Source organism: Salvelinus alpinus, chromosome 9 (genome assembly GCF_045679555.1).
Source record: "Salvelinus alpinus chromosome 9, SLU_Salpinus.1, whole genome shotgun sequence".
Lineage (NCBI taxonomy): Eukaryota > Metazoa > Chordata > Actinopteri > Salmoniformes > Salmonidae > Salvelinus > Salvelinus alpinus.
Genome location: NC_092094.1, coordinates 7,052,197 through 7,072,769, shown reverse-complemented (window position 1 = coordinate 7,072,769; position 20,573 = coordinate 7,052,197). Strand labels below are relative to the sequence as shown.

Below are 20,573 nucleotides of genomic sequence, written 5' to 3'. Positions count from 1 at the left end.
GATGTGGTGGTTGTGGTGGTGGTGATTGTGGTTGTGGTGGTTGTGGTGGTTGTTGTGGATGTGGTGGTGGTGGTTGTGGTGGTTGTTGTTGTGGATGTGGTGGTGGTGGTTGTGGTGGAGTGGTGGTTGGGGATGTGGTGGTTGTGGATGTGGTGGTTGTGCTTGTGGTGGTGGTTGTGGATGTGGTGGTGGTGGTTGTTGTGGATGTGGTGGTTGTTGGTGGTGGTGGTGGTGGTGGTGGTTGTTGTGGATGTGGTGGTGGTTGTTGTGGATGTGGTGGTGGTTGTGGTGGTGGTTGTGGATGTGGTGGTGGTTGTGGATGTGGTGGTTGTGGATGTGGTGATGGTTGTTGTGGATGTGGTGGTTGTTGTGGTGGTGGTTGGTTGTGGTGGTGGTTGTGGTGGTTGTGGTGGTGGTTGTTGTGGTGGTGGTTGTGGTGGTTGTGGTGGTGGTTGTGGTGGTTGTTGTGGTGGTGGTTGTGGTGGTGGTGGATGTGGTGGTTGTGGTGGTGGTTGTGGTGGTTGTTGTGGTGGTGGTGGTTGTGTGGATGTGGTGGTGGTGGTTGTGGTGGTGGTTGTGGTGGTGGTGGTTGTTGTGGATGTGGTGGTGGTTGTGGTGGTTGTTGTGGTGGTGGTGGTTATAGTGGTGGTTGTGGTAGTTGTGGTGGTGGTTGTGGTGGTGGTGGTTGTTGTGGATGTGAATGTGGTGGTTGTGGTAGTTGTGGTTGTGGTTGTGGTGGTGGTTGTTGAGGATGTGGTAGTTGTGGATGTGGTGGTGGTTGTGGTGGTGGATGTGGTGGTTGTGGATGTAGTGGTGATTGTGGATGTGGTGGTTGTTGTGGTGGTGGTGGTTATAGTGGTGGTTATGGTAGTTGTGGTGGTGGTTGTGAATGTGGTGGTTGTGGATGTAGTGGTGGTTGTGGTGGTTGTGAATGTGGTGGTTGTAGTTGTGGTTGTGGTTGTGGTGGTGGTTATGGTGGTTGTTGTGGATGTGGTGGTTGTGATGGTGGTTGTTGTGGTGGTGGTTGTAGTGGATGTGGTGGTTGTGGTGGTGGTGGTGGTTGTGATGGTGGTTGTGGATGTGGTGGTTGTGGTTGTGGATATGGTGGTCTTTGTGGTGGTGGTGGTTGTTGTGGATGTGGTGGTTGTGGATGTGGTGGTGGTTGTGGTTGTGGTGATGGTTGTTGTGGATGTGGTGGTTGTGGATGTGGTGGTGGTTGTGGTTGTGGTGATGGTTGTTGTGGATGTGGTGGTTGTTGTGGTGGTGATGGTGGTGGATGTGGTGGTGGTTGTGGATGTGGTTGTGGTGATGGTTGTTGTGGATGTGGTGGTGGTCATGGTGGTGATGGTGGTGGTGGTGGTGGTGGTGGTTGATGTGGTTGTGGATGTGGTTGTGGATGTGGTTGTGGATGTGGTTGTGGTGGTGGTTGTGGTGGTGGTTGTTGTAGTTGTTGTGGTTTTTCTTCTCCCAGAACATTGGCACACATGCGCACACATGCCATAATCACTTCTCTCATTTTCTTCCACCCCTGTCTTTCTCTTCTCCCCCTCCCTCCTCTTCCCCTCAGGACATTGAAAATTCCTCCGGCCGTTTCTTCATTAACAACAAAGACAACTACACTGAGCTGAGCATCATCAACCTGGACATCGTCTCCGACCCGGGGGAGTATCAGTGCAACGCCAGCAACGTGATCGGCACGTCGTCCGTGGTGTCTGTGCTGCGGGTCCGGAGCTACCTGGCCTGGCTTTGGCCTCTGCTGGGCGTCCTGGCTGAGGTCATCATCCTGGTCGTCATCATCGTGGTCTATGAGAAACGCAAGAAGCCAGACGACATACAAGACGGTGAGTCAGGAGTCTGAGACCATATCAGTCATGGCGGCCATTTTGATTTGTGGTTTGTTCTCATTTTGATGTTTTTATTTGTTTTTGTGGTCAAGTATAGTTTGCAGATAGGCCTTTTCAAATAATTCATTGTTTTCAAAGTGGAGGAAAACAATAGTCGACGTTCTTCAATGCTGCAGATATTACTACATTTTTAAAACATACTGTAGTTCTCTCTGTATATATGAATATCCTTCCCAATCAGCTGTTGACCTAACAACCAGTGATGTAGTGGAGGGCTAACCCAAGTAATCTTAGTTTACCCACAGCGTTCAGGGTTTACCCTCCTATTACCCCACAGTGATCAGGGTTTACTCTGTTATTAACCCACAGTGATCAGGGTTTACCCTCATATTAACCCACAGTGATCAGGGTTTCCTCTCATATTAACCCACAGTGATCAGGGTTTACCCTCATATTAACCCACAGTGATCAGGGTTTCCTCTCATATTAACCCGCAGTGATCAGGGTTTACCCTCATATTAACCCACAGTGATCAGGGTTTACTCTCCTATTAACCCACAGCGATCAGGGTTTACTCTCCTATTAACCCACAGCGATCAGGGTTTACTCTCCTATTAACCCACAGTGATCAGGGTTTACTCTCCTATTAACCCACAGTGATCAGGGTTTACCCTCATATTAACCCACAGTGATCAGGGTTTACCCGCATATTAACCCACAGTGATCAGGGTTTACTCTCATATTAACCCACATTGATCAGGGGTTACTCTCATATTAACCCACAGTGATCAGGGTTTACTCTCCTATTAACCCACAGTGATCAGGGTTTACTCTCATATTAACCCACAGTGATCAGGGTTTACTCTCCTATTAACCCACAGTGATCAGGGTTTAATCTCCTATTAACCCACGATGTTCGGGGTTTACCCTACTATTAACCCACATTGATCAGGGTTTACTCTCCTATTAACCCACAGCGTTCATGGTTTACCCTCATATTAACCCACAGTTATCAGGGTTTACTCTCATCCTAACCCACAGTGATCAGGGTTTACTCTCCTATTAACCTATGGCGTTCAGGGTTTACCCTACTATTAACCCACGGTGTTCAGGGTTTACCCTCATATTAACCCACAGTGATCAGGGTTTACTCTCCTATTAACCCACAGTGATCAGGGTTTACCCTCATATTCACCCACAGTGATCAGGGTTTACTCTCCTATTAACCCACGGTGTTCAGGGTTTACCCTACTATTAACCCACAGTGATCAGGGTTTACTCTCCTATTAACCCACAGCGTTCATGGTTTACCCTCATATTAACCCACAGTGATCAGGGTTTACTCTCATCTTAACCCACAGTGATCAGGGTTTACTCTCCTATTAACCTACGGCGTTCAGGGTTTACCCTACTATTAACCCACAGTGATCAGGGTTTACCCTCATATTAACCCACAGTGATCAGGGTTTACTCTCCTATTAACCCATAGTGATCAGGGTTTACCCTCATATTAACCCACAGTGATCAGGGTTTACCCTCATATTAACCCACAGTGATCAGGGTTTACTCTCCTATTAACCCACAGCGATCAGGGTTTACTCTCCTATTAACCCACAGCGATCAGGGTTTACTCTCCTATTAACCCACAGCGATCAGGGTTTACTCTCCTATTAACCCACGGTGTTCAGGGTTTACCCTCATATTAACCCACAGTGATCAGGGTTTACCCTCATATTAACCCACAGTGATCAGGGTTTACCCGCATATTAACCCACAGTGATCAGGGTTTACTCTCATATTAACCCACAGTGATCAGGGTTTACTCTCATATTAACCCACAGTGATCAGGGTTTACTCTCCTATTAACCCACAGTGATCAGGGTTTACTCTCCTATTAACCCACAGTGATCAGGGGTTACTCTCTTATTAACCCACAGTGATCAGGGTTTACTCTCCTATTAACCCACAGTGATCAGGGTTTACTCTCCTATTAACCCACAGCGTTCATGGTTTACCCTCATATTAACCCACAGTTATCAGGGTTTACTCTCATCTTAACCCACAGTGATCAGGGTTTACTCTCCTATTAACCTACGGCGTTCAGGGTTTACCCTACTATTAACCCACGGTGTTCAGGGTTTACCCTCATATTAACCACAGTGATCAGGGTTTACTCTCCTATTAACCCACAGTGATCAGGGTTTACTCTCCTATTAACCCATAGTGATCAGGGTTTACCCTCATATTAACCCACAGTGATCAGGGTTTACTCTCCTATTTTCCCACAGTGGTCAGGGTTTACCCTCATATTAACCCACAGTGATCAGGGTTTACCCTCATATTAACCCACAGTGAGCAGGGTTTACTCTCCTATTTTCCCACAGTGATCAGGGTTTACCCTCATATTAACCCACAGTGATCAGGGTTTACCTCATATTAACCCACAGTGATCAGGGTTTACTCTCCTATTAACCTACGGCGTTCAGGGTTTACCCTACTATTAACCCACGGTGTTCAGGGTTTACCCTCATATTAACCCACAGTGATCAGGGTTTACCCTCATATTAACCCACAGTGATCAGGGTTTACTCTCCTATTAACCCACAGTGATCAGGGTTTACCCTCATATTCACCCACAGTGATCAGGGTTTACTCTCATATTAACCCACGGTGTTCGGGGTTTACCCTACTATTAACCCACAGTGATCAGGGTTTACTCTCCTATTAACCCACAGCGTTCATGGTTTACCCTCCTATTAACCCACAGTGATCAGGGTTTACTCTCATCTTAACCCACAGTGATCAGGGTTTACTCTCCTATTAACCCACGGCGTTCAGGGTTTACCCTATTATTAACCCACAGTGATCAGGGTTTACCCTCATATTAACCCACAGTGATCAGGGTTTACTCTCCTATTAACCCATAGTGATCAGGGTTTACCCTCATATTAACCCACAGTGAGCAGGGTTTACTCTCCTATTTTCCCACAGTGATCAGGGTTTACCCTCATATTAACCCACAGTGATCAGGGTTTACCCTCCTATTACCCCACGGTGATCAGGGTTTACCCTCATATTAACCCGCAGTGATCAGGGTTTACTCTCCTATTAACCCACAGTGATCAGGGTTTACCCTCATATTAACCCACAGTGATCAGGGTTTCCTCTCCTATTAACCCACAGTGATCAGGGGTTACTCTCCTATTAACCCACAGTGATCAGGGTTTACTCTCATATTAACCCACAGTGATCAGGGTTTACTCTCATATTAACCCACAGTGATCAGGGTTTACTCTCATATTAACCCGCAGTGATCAGGGTTTCCTCTCTTATTAACCCACAGTGATCAGGGTTTACCCTCATATTAACCCACAGTGATCAGGGTTTCCTCTCCTATTAACCCACAGTGATCAGGGTTTACTCTCCTATTAACCCACAGTGATCAGGGTTTACTCTCATATTAACCCGCAGTGATCAGGGTTTCCTCTCTTATTAACCCACAGTGATCAGGGTTTACTCTCATATTAACCCGCAGTGATCAGGGTTTCCTCTCATATTAACCCGCAGTGAGCAGGGACATGTGTTCCACATTGTTACCACTACTACCTTGCTAACATCGTCCCAGCTGGTCTAACATGCCTAAAATCGTCCCAGCTAGTCTAACATCGTCCCAGCTAGTCTAACATCGTCCCAGCTGGCCTAACATCGTCCCAGCTGGCCTAACATCGTCCCAGCTAGTCTAACATCGTCCCAGCTAGTCTAACATCGTCCCAGCTGGCCTAACATCGTCCCCAGCTAGTCTAATATCGTCCCAGCTAGTCTAACATCGTCCCAGCTGGCCTAACATCGTCCCAGCTGGCCTAACATCGTCCCAGCTAGTCTAACATCGTCCCAGCTAGTCTAACATCGTCCCAGCTGGCCTAACATCGTCCCCAGCTAGTCTAATATCGTCCCAGCTAGTCTAACATCGTCCCAGCTGGCCTAACATCGTCCCCAGCTAGTCTAACATCGTCCCAGCTGGCCTAACATCGTCCCAGCTGGTCTAACATCGTCCCAGCTGGCCTAACATCGTCCCAGCTAGTCTAACATCGTCCCAGCTAGTCTAACATCGTCCCAGCTAGTCTAACATCGTCCCAGCTAGTCTAACATCGTCCCAGCTAGTCTAACATCGTCCCAGCTGGCCTAACATCGTCCCAGCTGGCCTAACATCGTCCCAGCTAGTCTAACATCGTCCCAGCTAGTCTAACATCGTCCCAGCTGGCCTAACATCGTCCCCAGCTAGTCTAACATCGTCCCCAGCTAGTCTAACATCGTCCCAGCTAGTCTAACATCGTCCCAGCTGGCCTAACATCGTCCCAGCTGGCCTAACATCGTCCCAGCTAGTCTAACATCGTCCCAGCTAGTCTAACATCGTCCCAGCTAGTCTAACATCGTCCCAGCTAGTCTAACATCGTCCCAGCTGGCCTAACATCGTCCCAGCTGGCCTAACATCGTCCCAGCTGGCCTAACATCGTCCCAGCTAGTCTAACATCGTCCCAGCTAGTCTAACATCGTCCCAGCTAGTCTAACATCGTCCCAGTTGGCCTAACATCGTCCCAGCTGGCCTAACATCGTCCCAGCTAGTGTAACATCGTCCCAGCTGGCCTAACATCGTCCCAGCTGGCCTAACATCGTCCCAGCTAGTCTAACATCGTCCCAGCTGGCCTAACATCGTCCCAGCTGGCCTAACATCGTCCCAGCTAGTCTAACATCGTCCCAGCTAGTCTAACATCGTCCCAGCTAGTCTAACATCGTCCCAGCTGGCCTAACATCGTCCCAGCTGGCCTAACATCGTCCCAGCTGGCCTAACATCGTCCCAGCTAGTCTAACATCGTCCCAGCTAGTCTAACATCGTCCCAGATAGTCTAACATCGTCCCAGCTGGCCTAACATCGTCCCAGCTGGCCTAACATTGTCCCAGCTGGCCTAACATCGTCCCAGCTAGTCTAACATCGTCCCAGATAGTCTAACATCGTCCCAGCTGGCCTAACATCGTCCCAGCTAGTCTAACATCGTCCCAGCTAGTCTAACATCGTCCCAGCTGGCCTAACATCGTCCCAGCTAGTCTAACATCGTCCCAGATAGTCTAACACCGTCCCAGCTGGCCTAACATCATCCCAGCTGGCCTAACATCGTCCAAGCTAGTCTAACATCGTCCCAGCTGGCCTACCTGAATGAGAAGCACGAGGACAAACAAGACAAAGACATGCGTTTCAAATGGTACCTTATTCCCTTTATAGTGCACTACTTTGGACAGTGGGCCTATAGGGCTCTGTATATAGGGAACAGGGTACCATTTGAGGAGCAAGCCAAGGCCCTTCGACAGTCGTTAATAATAGACACTTCCCTGTTGGCTACAGTGTCATATTACCCATGAATATTCTATCACTGAGATTGTCCTGACAAGGTGTGTCCTACAGCAACTGTGTTGTGTGTGTCGTGTGTGTGTCGTGTGTGTGTGTGTGTGTGTGTTGTGTGTGTGTGTGTGTGTGTGTGTGTGTGTGTGTGTGTGTGTGTGTGTGCGTCCGCCTGTTGAGTGAAGCAACTCAGACTGAATTATTGAGTGCAGGCGCAGGCAGCATAGTGTCAGGTAACGACAGAGCAGATGTCTACTGCGAAGGTCTGACACGCACACACACACACACACACACACACACACACACACACACACACACACACACACACACACACACACACACACACACACACACACACACACACACACACACACACACACAGACACACACACACACACACACGCACACACACACACGCACACACACACACACACAGACACACGCACACGCAGACGCACGCACGCATACACACATACACACTCACACACGCACACGCACACACCCTTAGTTAATATATATTAGCAGTACTAAGACAAGTTTAGAGTATACAAGTAGGGTATTACTGTGTAATATTTTCCCCGCCTCTTTCCCAAATTGCCTAACCCAACCTATGTTTGGTAAGTGAGAGACTCCTGCATGCCTCTTGAGTTTCAATCAGCATCTATAACATACTATGCCTGGCCCCAGAGCTCTTTGTGTTGTTCAGCTAACTCCTATGGTTGTTGTACCATAGGATATTGGCCAAGACAGCAAATCTGACCCCAGGATACATTCACACAACATTATCTACATGCATCTGTCCACAGTGGGCAACATTTGGCACGAGACGTCAAACAGACGTAATTTTCTGGTTGTAAACTGATTTTTGTTGTTGGGAAGATTGTCATATTACCAGTTTACAACTAAATGGTCTCTGTAAAGACTTTTTCCTTTTTACTGACGGTATCAAGACGTCATATTTTGGTTGTTATCTGGTCGTATTACCAGGTTACAACTAAACGGTCTCTGTAAAGACTTTTTCCTTTTTACTGACGGCATCAAAATGTCATCAAGACGTCATATTTTGGTTGTTATCTGGTCGTATTACCAGGTTACAACTAAACGGTCTCTGTAAAGACTTTTTCCTTTTTACTGACGGCATCAAAATGTCATCAAGACGTCATATTTTGGTTGTTATCTGGTCATATCACCAGTTTTGCTCGCTAGGTTTTCTTTAGAACCTTAAAGTATAATGCATCTTAACTTGCTGCTTAGGCTACTTCTCTATGGAGTTTCACAGTCAAAGCTTACATAAACAAATAGAAATTGTATATTGTGCCAAGGTCACCTTCAAGGGTATCTTCAGTTTTGAATGTATTGTATTCTCTAGTTTATGTTAGGAGCATAATATACCTTTGTAAAGAGTCAATTAATATAATATAATACATTCCATGTAGCAGACGGTTTAATAAAAAGGGACTTATGTGTACGTACATTTTTCGTATGGGTATCCCCAGCAGGAATCGAACCCACACTCCTTTGCAAGCACCATGCACTACCAACTTAGCCTCAACAGGACAACAATTGTTTTCTCTGTGCTGGTCAATTTCAATGCAGTGCGTGAAAAGACTTTTGTGCGCAGTTTGTCTGCCTATGCATGATACGGTATGTTTGTCACAAAAGTTAATTTAAACTTGCATCTGCTCTGCTTGAATTTCATAATCACTTTCTCATCCCATGGTTCCTGTTGGGTTTATGGCTCTTTTTGACTGCATTTGGTGTTAATTGTGACTGTGATTGTCCGTCTCATGCTACGTTTTAAGATGGCTTCCATTCAGCATAGGGTCTATTCTCTATTTAACTTCTTTACCTGAGCTTCCATTCCATCAGCATGGTTATGAGATTAAGTTTAGTTCATTCACATATGGAATTTAACTGAATTCCACTTCTGGAATTTAACTGAATTCCACTTCTGGAATTTAACTGAATTCCACTTCTGGAATTTAACTGAATTCCACTTCTGGAATTGAACTGAATTCCACATATGGAATTGAACTGAATTCCACTTCTGGAATTGAACTGAATTCCACATATGGAATTGAACTGAATTCCACTTCTGGAATTGAACTGAATTCCACATATGGAATTTAACTGAATTCCACATATGGAATTTAACTGAATTCCACATATGGAATTTAACTGAATTCCACTTATGGAATTTAACTGAATTCCACATATGGAATTTAACTGAATTCAACTTATGGAATTTAACTGAATTCCACGTATGGAATTTAACTGAATTCCACATATGGAATTTAACTGAAGTCCACATATGGAATTTAAAGGGACATTTAGAAAGTGTTTCAACTTCATATTCATCATCTCCAGCACCACCCCAACATCAACATATGTGAAAATGGCGTGTTTCTATGTTTTGTAGTTAAAAAGAGAGAGGGAATGGGAAAAGGGGGATACCTAGTCAGCTGTACAACTGAATATCTTCAACTGAAATGTGTCTTCCGCATTTAACCCAACCCCTCTGAATCAGAGAGGTGCGGGGGTGGCTGCCTTAATCAAGATAAGTGTTTTGAATGACATCATTAACCAATATGTAGACATTTAGTGGACAATTAGTAGACAATTAGTATGCAATTAGTAGTCAATGCATACTCATAATTGTTTAAAATCAAAAGATGTACACCGATGTGATTGGAAACAAGTCATCTAACCTCTTCTTTTTTTTTTACTACAAAACATAAAAATGCACCGTTTTCACATACTGTATGTTGATGTTGGAGTGGTGCTGGAGATTATGAATATGTGAAATTGCCCTTTAATTCCACTTATGGAACTAAGTTTAAATTCCAAAATGATGGAACTATGGAACACGCAGAACTGTCTCGGAACATCCTTCAACCAAGCCTCCAACCAGACAAGATGTTACAGTCATATTACCACTGTGACACATTGCTTACTTTTTTAGACATACTTTCTACCAAAACAATTGCCATTTCACCATCGGCGTGCACCATTTTCTTCATTTGTCTTAATTTCTCCGTATTTTCCCTTTGTGCATCAGATGACGAACCAGCTGGACCAATGTAAGTACATCTATGTTACAGTCATGTATTTAGTTAGAAGTCTACGTATGGTGTTTTGCTTTACTATTTCCGTGCTGTATCTCTTTCTGTAAACTACTGAATATATGTATACATCCATACAGCATGCTCTAAAAAAAAACGTTTTAATGATCAGTAGATGTAGGGTTCTAACCCTTTTTAATGATCAGTAGATGTAGGGTTCTAACCCTTTTTAATGATCAGTAGATGTAGGGTTCTAACCCTTTTGAATGATCAGTAGATGTAGGGTTCTAAACCTTTTGAATGATCAGTAGATGTAGGGTTCTAACCCTTTTGAATGATCAGTAGATGTAGGGTTCTAACCCTTTTGAATGATCAGTAGATGTAGGGTTCTAACCCTTTTGAATGATCAGTAGATGTAGTGTTCTAACCCTTTTTAATGATCAGTAGATGTAGGGTTCTAACCCTTTTTAATGATCAGTAGATGTAGGGTTCTAACCCTTTTTAATGATCAGTAGATGTAGGGTTCTAACCCTTTTTAATGATCAGTAGATGTAGGGTTCTAACCCTTTTGAATGATCAGTAGATGTAGGGTTTTAACCCTTTTGAATGATCAGTAGATGTAGGGTTCTAACCCTTTTGAATGATCAGTAGATGTAGGGTTCTAACCCTTTTGAATGATCAGTAGATGTAGTGTTCTAACCCTTTTTAATGATCAGTAGATGTAGGGTTCTAACCCTTTTTAATGATCAGTAGATGTAGGGTTCTAACCCTTTTTAATGATCAGTAGATGTAATGTTCTAACCCTTTTGAATGATCAGTAGATGTAGGGTTCTAACCCTTTTGAATGATCAGTAGATGTAGTGTTCTAACCCGTTTGAATGATCAGTAGATGTAGGGTTCTAACCCTTTTAAATGATCAGTAGATGTAGGGTTCTAACCCTTTTTAATGATCAGTAGATGTAGGGTTCTAACCCTTTTTAATGATCAGTAGATGTAGGGTTCTAACCCTTTTGAATGATCAGCAGATGTAATGTTTGTGATCAGCAATAAGGTGTATTCCAGTAGAATTATGTTGATGGTAACCCAGTCTAACGTGTGTTTATCCTATTGAAGGAAAACTAACTCCACCAACAATCACAAAGACAAGAACCTTCGTCAGAGGAACACAAACTGAGAACACTGGTAATTTTTTTATTTTAAATCTCCACTCTATTGGTAATGCCAAGATAAGGAAATGAAGTATTACGCATCTGATTCAGGATCGTTTTTGCATACAGAACACAATTAATAGGATCACATAGATGGTGGGGGAGGGGCTGATCCTAGTTCAGCACTCCTAATCTGAGAAACTTGATACATATGATCTGTTTACCCAGTTATATGTTGTTGTTTACTCCATCATGTAGCTACAGTATGTTATGAATAACCTGTCAATCACCACAGATAGCCACATGTTGTACAGGAGATCAATATTGAAAAACAAAGCTAGTCTACTTTATCAATGAACTGTGACCACACTGTATCTCGTCAATACCACTGACAGATAGATGTAATCTCGTCATTACCACTGGCAGATAGATGTAATCTCGTCATTACCACAGGCAGATAGATGTAATCTTGTCATTACCACTGACAGATAGATGTAATCTCGTCATTACCACTGACAGATAGATGTAATCTCGTCATTACCACTGGCAGATAGATGTAATCTAGTCATTACCACTGACAGATAGATGTAATCTCGTCATTACCATAGGCAGATAGATGTAATCTTGTCATTACCACTGACAGATAGATGTAATCTCGTCATTACCACTGACAGATAGATGTAATCTCGTCATTACCACTGGCAGATAGATGTAATCTTGTCATTACCACTGACAGATAGATGTAATCTCGTCATTACCACAGGCAGATAGATGTAATCTCGTCATTACCACTGACAGATAGATGTAATCTCGTCATTACCACTGGCAGATAGATGTAATCTTGTCATTACCACTGACAGATAGATGTAATCTCGTCATTACCACAGGCAGATAGATGTAATCTTGTCATTACCACTGACAGATAGATGTAATCTCGTCATTACCACTGGCAGATAGATGTAATCTCGTCATTACCACTGGCAAATAGATGTAATCTCGTCATTACCACTGGCAAATAGATGTAATCTCGTCATTACCACTGGCAGATAGATGTAATCTCGTCATTACCACTGGCAGATAGATGTAATCTCGTCAATACCACTGGCAGATAGATGTAATCTCGTCAATACCACTGGCAGATAGATGTAATCTCGTCAATACCACTGGCAGATAGATGTAATCTCGTCAATACCACTGACAGATATATGTAATCTCGTCATTACCACTGGCAGATAGATGTAATCTCGTCATTACCACTGACAGATAGATGTAATCTCGTCATTACCACTGACAGATAGATGTAATCTCGTCATTACCACTGGCAGATAGATGTAATCTCGTCATTACCACTGGCAGATAGATGTAATCTCGTCATTACCACTGGCAGATAGATGTAATCTCGTCATTACCACTGGCAGATAGATGTAATCTCGTCATTACCACTGACATATAGATGTAATCTCGTCATTACCACTGGCAGATAGATGTAATCTCGTCATTACCACTGGCAGATAGATGTAATCTCGTCAATACCACTGACATATACATGTAATCTCGTCAATACCACTGGCAGATAGATGTAATCTCGTCATTACCACTGGCAGATAGATGTAATCTCGTCAATACCACTGACATATACATGTAATCTCGTCAATACCACTGGCAGATATATGTAATCTCGTCATTACCACTGGCAGATAGATGTAATCTTGTCATTACCACTGACAGATACATGTAATCTCGTCAATACCACTGGCAGATAGATGTAATCTCGTCATTACCACTGGCAGATGGATGTAATCTCGTCATTACCACTGGCAGATGGATGTAATCTCGTCATTACCACTGGCAGATAGATGTAATCTCGTCAATACCACTGACAGATAGATAAACAATAAGAACGCCTGCTCTTTCCACGACAGACTGACCAGGTGAATCCAGGTGAAAGCTATAATCCCTTATTGATGTCACCTGTTAAATCCACTTAAATCAGTGTAAATGAAGGAGAGGAGACATGGTTAAAGAAGGATTTTTAAGCCTTGAGACAAATGAGACATGGACTAAAGTTATACTGTTACATTGGTGCCGTGACCCGGATCACTGGTTGCTGCGGAAAAGGAGGAGGTCGAAAGGGGGGTGAGTGTAACCGATGTGAAATGGATAGCTAGTTAGCGGTGGTGCGCGCTAATAGCGTGTCAATCGGTGACATCACTTGCTTTGAGACCTTGAAGCATCGTTACCCATCGGTAACGATGCTTTGTGGGTGACTGTTGTTGATGTGTGCAGAGGGTCCCTGGTTCGCGCTCGGGTCGGGGCGAGGGGACGTACTAAAGTTATACTGTTACATATGTGCTCCATTCAAAGGGAGAATGGGCAAGACCAAAGATTCAAGTGCCTTTAAACGGGGTATGGTAGTAGGTTCCAGGCGCACAGGTAGTAGGTTCCAGGCGCACCGGTAGTAGGTTCCAGGCGCACCGGTAGTAGGTTCCAGGCGCACCGGTAGTAGGTTCCAGGCGCACCGGTTTGAGTGAGTCAAGAACTGGAAGCCTACAGGGTTTTTCACACTCAACAGTTTCCCTGTGTGTATCATGAATGGTCCACCACCCAAAGGACATCCAGACAACTTGACACAACTGTGGGAAGCATTGGAGTCAACATGGGCCAGCATCCCTTTGGAACGCTTTGTAGAGTCCATGCCCCGACAAATTGAGGCTGTTCTGAGTTATATATATTATAAACTGGTCCCGTGTGGCTCAGTTGGTAGAGCATGGCGCTTGCAACGCCAGGGTTGTGGGTTCATTCCCCACGGGGGGACCAGGATGAATATGTATGAACTTTCCAATTTGTAAGTCGCTCTGGATAAGAGCGTCTGCTAAATGACTTAAATGTAAATGTTAAATGTAAATGTAATAAACTGGCAGATAGTTATATATTATACATGAAATCGCCCCTGAAAGTGGTGTACAACTGCCAGGGTTTGGGTCAATTCCATTTCAATAAATCCAGGAAGTGAATTTAATTGACTGAATTCAAATGGAATTATCCCCCAACCATGGTGCCATTACAACCAAAGCAATTTAATTTACACGCTAATGACTTGCTTCCTATTTTTCCTTCCACAGATAATAACATATTATACATGTATGTATCGACCACATGAAGGTAACCAGGAGAAGGATTTATAGAAATGTGTTAATAAGAATTTATCTGCCAATCAAACGATGTAGAGCTGAAGAGGAGGAGGAGCCTCTGTAAATGTCTGTATTGTATGACGAGGCATGCCTTCTGATTGGATTATCTAGCTATCGTGTGATAAGGGTGAAGAATGTGATCAATGAACGTGATCCCATAACATTATGAATGATTTACGAAGTGTCTATGAAGCATTATAACCATTGTTTGCTGCATGCAGTTATTGATTGTCGCTGTTTATCGATTGTTTGATTGATTATGTATTCTTATCAAAATTCTTATCATTTTCCAATTTTTACTTAATTCTGAAGTAATGCATGCAAGGTATTCTAACTTTCTGTTTGGTCCAGACATGACATGGCTTTTTGGCCTACGTCCCAAATGACACTCTATTTCCCTATATAGTCCCCCCCCCCTCCCCCCTCCCCCCCCGAAGGTCTCTGGTCAAGAGTACTGCACTCTATAGGGCAGGAGTATTCAAATCTTATCATACGAGGTATGTAGAACTGATGTTTATTCTGTTTTACCTGTTAACACCTAACTGGTGTTCCAGGTCTAAACCAGGCCCGGATTAAAGAAACAAGAGTGGAAATGGTTTCAAAGTCCAGATTTGAATGTGAATGGTATAGAATAGGGTGTCACTTGGGACTCAGACTTGTTTTTTTGTTTACTTCGATAGATAATCACTATTTGTGCTAAAGACTTTGCAATGTAAAATGGGAGGGGAAAAAACGCCACCAATTATAATCTGGTATGACAGTAGATCTGTACAGTTTATCATTCTGCTGCATACCATTTTATAAATCGGTTACTTATTTATTCATATTTTATCAGATTATTTCTGGTTTCACATTTTAGTAAGGGCTTTGCAATGTGTCCCTGTCTTTTGAATTTGATTGAAAATTCCTATATTTAACATGTACTGTATGTATGTATCCAACCACCTTATATAACCATACATGTAGTAATATGAAGGATATTCATTCATGAGATGCACTTACATTTTGAAAAAATAATGGAAATTTAAAAAAAATCTCTGTAAAGTTAATTTAGTATGTAATTGTAACAACTCCTCCTAATCCTTCTAACTGCTGTGTTTGACTGAACTAAAGTGTGTATTGTGTATAGCATGGCTATTATCCTATGCAATAATAATCAATATTGATATTAATATATACAAATCCCTCTTAGCAGCTTTTAGATTCTCTAATCATCTCTAGAGCTTTGATAGATCGCGTACTGGATAGCTAGCTGTATGGTGATCTATAATCATCTTTAGAGCTTTTATAGATAGCGTACTGGATAGCTAGCTGTATGGTGTTCTATAATCATATTTAGAGCTTTGATAGATAGCGTAATGGACAGTGTGTTGATCTCTATAGATGATAATGTTATACAGTATATCTAGACGTTGGAGCTAGGTAGGAGGCAGTGGAACAACAGGAACTATGTTATGTATGTCAAGATTGACACTTGTAAAGCAATCCCCAAATCAATCCCAAGTCATTTTTAAGAATAAAAAACTAAAAACGAAATGGTTTGTTTCAGTTGATGACTTGATTTTCATCCATTTCCGAGCTTGCAATCACACACACACAAACACACACACACACACACACACACACACACACACCTCTTCACAACCAGCAGACAGGCATGGGCTGTAAACATTGTGCTGGCTTCTTTAGTGTTACATGGGAAAACAGCACCACCTAGTGGTCACATGAGGAACCAACAACGCTGTGTGAGTAGAAGAGCTACAGGTAGTTAGTTACTGGTTGATGCAGGGAAAAGGCTACCAACTAAATAAAGCTAAAATCTCCCAAGATAGGTGATTTGTTTACGGGGTGTGTACGGGGTGTGTGCGGTGTGTGTGTGTGTGTGTACGGTGTGTGCGGTGTGTGTGTGTGTGTGTGTGTGTGTGTGTGTGTGTGTGTGTGTGTGTGTGTGTGTGTGACTACATGCATCTTTCATTTCTCCACCATCGGGCTCATAATTCTCTCTGTTTTTAGCGCAAGTCCAGAACTCTTCCATCCAGATCCAAACGGCAGAAGCACAACTGAAGGGGGCACTATTGTCTCATATAGAGAGTCAGCTATCTGGCAGAACCATGTATCCCATATAGAGAGTCAGCTATCTGGCAGAACCATGTATCCCATATAGAGAGTCAGCTCTGATTGGGGCGGCAGGGTAGCCTAGTGGTTAGAGCGTTGGACTAGTAACCGAAAGGTTGCAAGTTCAAATCCCCGAGCTGACAAGGTACAAATCTGTCGTTCTGCCCCTGAACAGGCAGTTAACCCACTGTTCCTAGGCCGTCATTGAAAATAAGAATTTGTTCTTAACTGACTTGCCTAGTTAAATAAAGGTAAAAAAAAAAAAAAAAAATCTGGCAGAATCATGTATCCCATATAGAGAGTCAGCTATCTGGCAGAACCATGTATCCCATATAGAGAGTCAGCTATCTGGGAGAACCATTTATCCCATATAGAGAGTCAGCTATCTGGCAGAACCATGTATCCCATATAGAGAGTCAACTATCTGGCAGAACCATGTATCCCATATAGAGAGTCAGCTATCTGGCAGAACCATGTATCCCATATAGAGAGTCAGCTATCTGGCAGAACCATTTATCCCATATAGAGAGTCAGCTATCTGGCAGAACCATGTATCCCATATAGAGAGTCAGCTATCTGGCAGAACCATGTATCCCATATAGAGAGTCAGCTATCTGGCAGAACCATGTATCCCATATAGAGAGTGAGCTATCTGGCAGAACCATGTATCCCATATAGAGAGTCAGCTATCTGGCAGAACCATTTAATACAACGGGGCACAACATCTGGACTGAGGTTGTCACACAGTGGTCGGAACATCACAGATGTCATAATGGACACACACACACACACACACACAGACTGGAGAACAAAGCATAGCTTGGCAAATCTGATTTGTAATAAAGGACTACCAGTTGGTTTATTCAAAGATAAAAAATTGTGTTTTCAGTAAATAAATAAACGTTTATTTGACAGATGCCCCCTCCCCACACACACACTTACACACACACACATAAAACACACACACGTACACACACACACACCTACACACACACACACACACACACACACACACACACACACACACACACACACACACACACACAGCACCAATACAATGACTCTATCAGACGGCTAGATACCATAATAACAGAAGCAGTTGTTGGAAAGCTAATTGCCCTTCTCTCTCTGCCCCTTAAGACAATTAAACAAAGCCATTTAGATCCTAAATAATGGCACCCTAGTCCCTATATAGTGCACTAGGGTCCATAGGGCTCTGGTCAAAAGTAGTGCACTATATATAGGGAGTAGGGACCCATTTGGGAGGAGGTCATTGTCTTTGTGTATGACCAGCACAGTTGGATACAATTCAATTCAGGAAGTAAAACGGAAATGTTATTTGTGAATGTCATTGACCCATCAATTAACCCAGATAAATAACAGCAGTTCAGCTATGAACCAGTGTGTCTTTGTGTGTGTGTGTGTGTGTGTGTGTGTGTGTGTGTGTGTGTGTGTGTGTAGCAGCCTATAGTTGATCATTTACAACAAAGTATATCATCCAAGACTGTCAAGGGTGTTTTTAAATCACACCCTCTTATCATCCAGCCTGACTCCTGGGTGCTGAGAGTAGCGCTCCTATGGCAACCCGGTAGATCATCGATATCAGCACACACAGCAGCCAGCGGTGTTTGAAAGCAAGCTGGTGAGGACTGACTGACTGCGTGGAAGGCTGCATGTCATAATTTCCTATTGACAGCCAGCTAGCCAGGGCTTTAATATTTGGGGAGGAGAATCAGGAGAGAGAGGAGATCATGCTTTGTCATTAAGGACCACAGAGGCACAAGCCAGCCAGCATCCTTCCTCACTCTGCCTCCCGACTGGCACGTCCGATAATTAGCGCAGACAGCATGCAGGCAGCATCAGTACCCCTGATGTGTTGTCGTCATCTAGGCTACTACACTCTGGTTTAGGAATAACTTAATAGCTGGATGTCATTCATTGAGTTCCCGGACATGTAGGCCTACCGTAATATGACCGTCGCGCCGAAGCGGTACGAACTGTTGCAACCCGGAGCAGACAGCAGCACATTTCAAGTGTCAAGTAAGATTCGAACTGTCCCTGTTCTGCTGCAGATGCGCCGTCACTGCTTTCGCAAACCTGGCGCCGTTTGAGTTTATGAAATACATGTTTTGTAATCATCATAGCGTGTATATTTGTGTTTCTTTGTCCAACGCGTTTTTCTCGTAGCCCAGACTAGTGCGTATCTGTCGCATCTGTTCCTAAATACCATCATAATGGATAGGTTTCATTCATCCATGCGCAAAAGGCTGTACAGCTTGCCGCAAAACATTGATCAAAAAGGCTCTGTATCTGTGATGGTTGACGACGGAGGAGAATACGGTGGTAGCGACGACACCAAGAAGAAAAGTACCGGTATCAGGCTGAAGTCGCTCCCTCCTCCTGGATCATCCCCCACCAGCAGCTGGAAGAGCAACGGGGACCGGGACCCCAAGAGCGGAACCGCCGGAGACTTGGAAACGGACATTGCCATCAAGACCAACTTGAATGGGGACTGTCGTCTGGTCAGAGGTCGCCTTTCCTCCATCACTGGTCGACTTACTCTTGGGTCAGATCCAGCTGAGCAGCGGAGGCTGATCTCCGAGGCAGACACCGGTGCTAACGAAGAGAGTTACCCCGGAGGGGGCGAGCTGGGAGTGCAGGGTGCCGGCGGTCGCAGTGCTGGTGCACATCGCCGATCGTCCGTCTTCGATCAGTCCACTTTCATCAAGTTAGAAGGAACCGAACCGATCATGCCAGACGAAGTAGAGCAGTTGTACCGGGCGGGCTTCATGCACCGGCAGTTCGGGGCGATGCTTCAACCAGGAGTCAACAAGTTCTCTCTGAGAATGTTGGGGAGCGAGAGGGCCGTGGAACACGAGAGAGAACGCGTCAAGTCTGCAGGATTTTGGATCATTCACCCATACAGTGATTTTAGGTAATTATCGTTCCTGAGGATCTTTATCAGTCATTAATTAGGTTACTGAATAGTTTGACTGAAACCAGACAAGTGTCTGATTTAGACAAGTTAAAGGCCTCTCGTAGTTTTCACACCCTCTCCGATTCATTGTTGTGATAATAATTGACTAGCTCACCAAGTTAAGCTTTCCAGTAACATATGAAGAAAAGTTTGTGGTCACCCTTGGTGTTATGTTCACAGGATACAGATGTTTGAGATGGTGTCAGCTGATGAAAGTCAAGACTCTTTCTGTTTTTTTAATTTAAACTCAATGCTCCTATTGGGTCTTGTCTGAAGTAAAACTGAAACATAGATGCCAGTTCAATTTAAATACCGTTTTTAGATTTGACTACTGGCATGCATATTCATTTTGCAGTTCCAGGCATATTCATATCCGACTAATACTGCTGGGACTGATCTTTTAGGCTCAGTTTGTTTTGACTCAATATGGATATGTCTGTGTGTGTACATATGTGTGCTCAGAGAGAGAGAGAGAGAGAGAGAGAGATCCTGTCTCACAACTATTTATTTCATACCACACCAACACAAACAAGTGCATTCGTTCCATCATGCCATCTGTTCATCACCACACACATAAAATGTTTTGTTCTCCCGTATCATTTTAACCTTGAGTTCTCTCTCTCTGCTCTCATCAACAGGACATGTCCACTGTCCTGGCATGTTGGGACTTATCCTCCTATCCTGATGTGTTACAGTGTCCCCCCCCCCCCCCCCCACACTCATCTGAATTACATTTAGTGAGGCCATGGGATTACAGAGAGAGAGAGTGTGCAGCAGGCCGGACCGCTATGAGCTAGGTCAGGGCTTTTTAAAATGGGGTAATTAAAATAGAGTCACATGA

General features: G+C 43.8%; 2 protein-coding genes across 4 annotated transcripts in view; both read left to right on the top strand.

The window, feature by feature from the left end:
- Positions 1–16,176, top strand: part of LOC139584227 (neuroplastin-like) — a 73,756-nt gene extending 57,580 nt beyond the window's left edge. For 2 of the 3 annotated variants that reach the window (XM_071415833.1, XM_071415831.1), the window contains exons 5-8: positions 1,568–1,841; positions 10,298–10,319; positions 11,415–11,483; positions 14,572–16,176. In XM_071415833.1, the coding sequence (XP_071271934.1) occupies positions 1,568–1,841; positions 10,298–10,319; positions 11,415–11,475 (357 nt within the window). In that variant the 3' untranslated portion in view covers positions 11,476–11,483; positions 14,572–16,176. The remainder of the gene's footprint in view (positions 1–1,567; positions 1,842–10,297; positions 10,320–11,414; positions 11,484–14,571) is intronic. The other variant, XM_071415832.1, reaches the window with a different exon arrangement.
- Positions 16,177–18,504: 2,328 nt separating this feature from the next.
- LOC139584225 (potassium/sodium hyperpolarization-activated cyclic nucleotide-gated channel 3-like) overlaps positions 18,505–20,573 on the top strand; it is a 36,663-nt gene continuing 34,594 nt past the window's right edge. Inside the window, exon 1 of the mRNA XM_071415829.1 lies at positions 18,505–19,690. Coding sequence (XP_071271930.1) covers positions 18,990–19,690 — 701 coding nt within the window. The 5' untranslated portion in view covers positions 18,505–18,989. The remainder of the gene's footprint in view (positions 19,691–20,573) is intronic.